Below are 5,906 nucleotides of genomic sequence, written 5' to 3'. Positions count from 1 at the left end.
AGATGTATTGATACAGTGGCTGCAATAATGGGCTCAAACATAGCAATGATTGTGAGGATGGCGAAGGACCGGGCAGTGTTTCGTTCTATTGTATGTAGGGTCTCAATGAGTCAGAATCTACTCGATGGCACCTACCAAGAACAACAACATCTCTAGCTGATGGATGACTTTCTATTTTATAAGCATTTTTGTACTGCAGTAATTTTGCATGAGCATCTATTTTTTTTCCGTTCTTTTTTTTTTATTGTCTTATTGTGGTAAAAAATATATATAACAAAACATTTGCCCATTCATCATTTTCTACATGTACAGTTCAGTGACATTGATTATGTTCATCATGTTGTGCAGCCATCACCACTATCCGTTTCCAAATTATTCCACCACCATTAACAGAAACTCAGTGCCCTATAAGCAAAGACTTACTCTTTCCCCCTCCCTCTGATCCCTATTAACCACTTGTTATGGATTGAATTGTGTCCCGAAAAAATATGTGTTGTAAATCCTAACCCCTATGGAGCAGTTGTACTCTGTCCTATAAGATCACTGTGAGTTGGAATCGATTTGACAGCGAGTTTGGTTTCTTTTTTATACCTGTGGTTATAATACTATTTGGGAATGGGTTTTATTTGTTATGTTAATGAGGAATTATTAGTGTAGATGTGTCTTCAGCCAGTCTCTTTTGAGACATAAAAGAGCAGATTAAGTAACCAAGCAAGCAAGCACAAATGGAGAAGATACAAAGCACATGATCTCCAAGGAACCTAGAAATTGAAGCTGAAGCTGAAAAGAAACAGCAACCTTCCCCTAGAGGAAAAGAGAGTGAGAGAGCCTTTCTCTAGAGCCAGTGCTCTGAATTCAGACTTCCAGCCTCCTAAACTGTGAGAAAATAAATTTCTGTTTGTTAAAGCCATCCTCTTGTGGTATTTCTGTTATAGCAGCACTAAGTAAACTAAGACATCCCTAATAAACTTTGATCTCTATACATTTGCTGATTTAATGTAAGTTGAATCATACCATATTTGTCCTTTTGTGACTGACTTATTTCACTCAGCATAATGTTTTCAAGATTCCTCCATGTTGTAGCATGTATCAGGACTTCATTTCTCTTTGTGGCTGAGTAATATTCCATTGTATGTATGGACCACATTTTGTTTATACATTCATCTGCTAGTGAACATTTAGGTTGTTCTACCTTTGGCTATTGTGAATAGTGCTGCAGTGAACATTGGTGCACAGTATCTATTATTTTTATAACCAAATAAAACATTGTTTGAATAATTAAAGAAACATACACAGGGAATTAATTCAACATTACGAAGACTGAAAATTGAACTGACTTGATTCCAAAATTATGCATAAGTATTCATTAGGAAAACTTGAAACAAGAGGAAAATATGATAAAGTTGTAATCTGAATATAGAAATACAATTACTTTGAAAATTTAATGGAATTATATGCATGTATTTATGAAAGGTGTGGATGTTATATACTTACAGTGGCTACAGAGGGACAGCATAGGGGAAAACAGTGAGATTTGGAATCAGATTTGGGTTTGAATCATAGCTCTGTAACTCACTGAATTTGTGATCTTCAGCTAATTAATCCCTCAGAGACTCAGTTTCCTCTTGTGCAAACTAGAGATAATACCTGCTTAGCAAACATAAGATTAAAGAGAGATCATGTATATAAAAAGTCTAACACATAAACACTCAAAAAATGGTAGCAATTATGCCTATTCACATTTCAGTCATACTCTTGCTATTGTTATTACATTTATTTCTTGTATACAAAGTTATTCATCATAGTGCTTCTTTTGTGTGTTAGTAGCATGTATTTTATGTGGGAGATATAGTCAAGTTCTTTCTGTTAACAATAGAAGGATTTGATCATGTTAATACCCTAGAATTTAAACAATACTTAGAATTATGTCTAGATGAAGTCTTCATTTTTTGCTGAAGTTATTGTTAGATAAGTTAAGAAGAGTATTAGAATACTGAAAAATCATTATGTAATTATAATTAATGTGTCAATTATTTCAGGTTGTAGAATCATCATTGAGAAAGCTAGAATGTGAACCTACTGAAATAGAAGAATTTGTGGAACATTTTACTTTCTTGGATGAAATTTCCACAAAAATATCTAAATTAGAAAAAGAGTACTTAACAATTGCTCAGCTGAATGCAGTTGTAAAGTATTACCAGATCCATATTCCAGAAGAGCAAGTTGCCATATATAAAATCCTTCTTATCAAGTTTAGTCAACTAAAAACAGTTGTGAAGTTAAGTGAAGCAAATAAAGATGCTACTTTTGGTAAATTCAGAGAAAATTTGGAAGCATATATCACTGGTCTACGGGTTGATGCTATTAATTTAAAGGAAAAGGTAAGTTTGTTTTTGTATTCTCACTAAAAATCAGTTTGATGTTTATGTTGTTAGTAGCTGTCGAGTCAGCTCTGACTCATGGCAACCTTATGTGTAACAGAATAAAATGTGTCGTGGTCCTGCACCATCTTCATGATGGTTGGTATGTTTGTGTCCATTGTTGCAGCTACTATGTCAATCTGTCTTATTGAGGGTTTCCCTCATTTTGTTGGCCCTCTACTATACCAGACATGATGTTGAGTTGATCATCAGCTTGATCTTAGTCTCGTGTAATCTTAGGTATTTGGGTATTTGCTTTCTTAACCTGGGAATCTATGTTATCATTAGACAGAATTTTGGTGATTTGTGAACTTGAATGGAAAGCAAAACTACATCTCTATTTTCACTAGCCTCTAACTGAAATTTAACCTTTTCTTCAGTTGTGAATGAATGTAGGCAACAAACCACAGCAGAGCTGGTGACTTTTCCCCTGGGCTTCAACATACCGCCAAAGGGGTCCATGGCAGAAAAAGGGTAAAAACCTCTGAAATCTTTCTGGGCCTACTTCTGGGCCAAACGGTAATGATAGTTCCAACTTCACTCACTTACCCTGAGAAGCAAACTATAAATAAACCCCTTAATATTTATTGAGCATTTACTGAATATCAAGAACCGTGCTAGGCATTTTACAGGGATTGCATAATTTATCCCTTTATCTACATGAACAAAACTGAGATATAAAGAGATAAAGCAACTTGCCTAAGATCACACAGCTAGTAAGAACCAGGACTCCAGAACTCTTGCTTTTTACCACTACCCTTTCCTCACTACCACTACGAATTATTACTATCATACTTATTCAATGTATTTTATGCACCTTCTATGTATGTGTTATTTACTGCAGCTAATTATTTTCTCAATTTATCCATCTATACAATGAGGTTATGCTATTTCACAGAAATATAATGAAGATGAAAAGAATTAGTCATATGAAAGTACTTGATGCACATATTCATTTGCAGTCTTAAAATACTACTAGAAATCTATGGACTGAACATACGTACATGTAGTTCAGCCTGTTTATTCAGTGAAACCTGCAAAAGCCAGAACCTGTGTGAGGCGAAAACCTGTCAGAGAACAGACTCAAATAGTTTCCACTAAATAGGGAGCGATAGAAAAGTGGTGACTGCACCTTGTCAAAGATGAAAAACTTGCGAGACCCAAAAAAAACAGGGCAGTCCCATCAGATTCCAGCTCTCACAGGTTTCACTGTACAGTACTTGGTAAGTGCATTAGGCTGGGTTCCCTTGGACACTGACTCTGTAGTGGAGATTTTCTGCGGAAGTTTACTGGAGAGCGCTCTTGACAACAACGTCTGTAAGAGACTAATGGAATCAAGATTGGACAGAGGGAAAAGTTGAAAAAAGATTTAGCTGGTCCGAGGGGGACTCTCTAGAACTGCATGACCCTGCAGAGTTATCCCAAATTGAAGTAAGGGGGCTAGATCTTTGTACATTCACCATGGACCTGCAGAGGGAGTATGATCTTGAGTGATTAAGCTTCCTTTGACCAAGGGCAGTTCCTGGGAAGGAACTCAGCTGGACAGTCATCAGGCAATGCTCCCAGCAGCTGGGAGAGTGAGTATCTTGTTCTTGAAGTGGATAGATCTGGGTGACACACAAAAGCATCCACAATTGTCCACCTCTTGTACCATTTGGATCCACTTGGTTTGTATAAAGTCGCCAATCTGGAAACAGCTCCTCCAGGATTATGGCTAATCTCTCTTCCTGGAGAAATGTACAAGGGGAAGGTTAGTGGGTCCACCTAAAGCCTCTGCCACTAAAACTATTATAACTCACAGAGCCTAGACTTTCAGAACCCACAAACACAAATACTCCAAGTGATTCACTACAAATGCGTGGATCACTCCTACTTCCACCCATTGGTTCCTAGATCTAACTATTCTACTTATCGAGGACAAAGCACTGAAAAAAAAAAAAAAGGTCATTCATTTAGGGTGTAGCTGTGTCCTTGAGGATAGAGTCCCATCCTTGTAGGGTATCTTTTCCAAGCTGGTGCTTCAGCTTCACTTTCATCTGGTCATTCCATTGCTTCATTAGGCTGACAGATTCTGGATGGTTTGGCGTATGATAAGACCAGTGGATCTCCTGGTCATGTGACAACTGTTGCACCTCCTTTTCTATAAAGTAGGTCCCTTAGCCCAACGTGATATTATATGAGATTCCTTTTGGATGGATCAGAGATTCTGTAAACTCTTGGATATTGGTGCTAACTGAAGCTCTGAGAGCAAGAAAACCAAACCCTATCTGGAATATGCGTCATTCCAGTCAAGATGAATTGCTGCCCATTCCAGGGTGGCAGAGATCCAATGTAATCAACTTGTCACTAAGTGCTCAATAGTATGATTGAAGGATGGTGCTGCATCAGGGACTCAAGGCTGATCTTTGTTGCAGACAAGTTGATCTCTGTAACACGAGCAACCCTGGTCAGTAGGAGCCCATGTTGTAGGAGCCCTGAAGCTTATATATTTTGACTGACTTCTTTAAGAAAAGGAATACAAAATTAGAAACCAAAGTGAATATTTATTTAGAATGAGGAAAAAATTGCAACAAATCATTCGTTTTAAAAAGCTAACATATACCACACACGTCACAAAATCTCCCCTCCGCCAAGGCATATTTTTATTCATTAATAATTGCCTGATATATTACTTCTTTCCTAAGTTTTTGGCTGCATTTTCTTTAGTTGTCTCCTCATATATTAAGGATTTTATTACATCTTTTACATAGAGAGACTAGAAAAAAAACAACGGAAATTCTGTCTTCCCTCTAGCCTGGCAGACAGAGATTGACTTTTCATTATTGATAAATTTGAAAACTTCGTAACTTATTGACAGTGCATGTAAATTTTTAGGATTGTTCTCAAACTGGAAAACTAACAAGTTTCTTTCATGTAAGAATAGTAAGATGTCAGGGCATTTCAAGTTTTTCTGTGTGGTAGCTAATTCTAAATACTCTTGAATTGATGATACTCATTTTCACTGTTCTTGTCGTTATATTATGAGAACGTATGAGATATAAGGAAAATCTGTTAGTATTGGCTGTTTGCTGAAGGCATGCAGCTCCCCTTCTTTGCTTTTTGTTAACTAGAGACAGGAATGGTACTAGAGGGAGAAGCATAGGTGTGAGGAAACTGTAGGACATAAAGCATTCCATTATCTGTCCTCCAGCTTCTGCCAGGAGCATTGGCTTGGCCTAGAGGATCCTCTAGACATTTATGTTACTGCCGTTTTTGGTTTGTTTTCTTGTTTCCCGTTTCATTGTTTTAAAACTTTTTCATATTTTTGTCTCCTGGATTATTTCTAGTTTTACTTCGCTTACCTTGACTTTTTTTTTAATTGTTGTATTTTAAGTGAAAGTTTACATGTTAGTCTCTCATACAAAAATTCATACACATATTGTTATGTGACCCTAATTGCTGTCCTTATACTGTGACAGCACACTCCTCCTTTCCACCCCTGATTTC

General features: G+C 36.9%; 1 protein-coding gene across 1 annotated transcript in view; it reads left to right on the top strand.

Annotated features, from left to right (window-relative positions):
• The window catches only part of DNAH14 (dynein axonemal heavy chain 14), a gene marked incomplete at its 5' end in the record, with an annotated part of 387,403 nt that overhangs the window by 65,194 nt on the left and 316,303 nt on the right, over positions 1-5,906 (top strand). The window contains 1 exon segment of the mRNA XM_023730866.1: positions 2,040-2,381. Within this exon segment, the coding sequence (XP_023586634.1) occupies positions 2,040-2,381 (342 nt within the window).

The sequence above is a fragment of the Trichechus manatus genome, unplaced genomic scaffold, assembly GCF_000243295.1.
Source record: "Trichechus manatus latirostris isolate Lorelei unplaced genomic scaffold, TriManLat1.0 scaffold00039, whole genome shotgun sequence".
In the NCBI taxonomy this organism is placed as follows: domain Eukaryota; kingdom Metazoa; phylum Chordata; class Mammalia; order Sirenia; family Trichechidae; genus Trichechus; species Trichechus manatus.
This window is presented reverse-complemented; position numbering and strand designations above follow the sequence as displayed.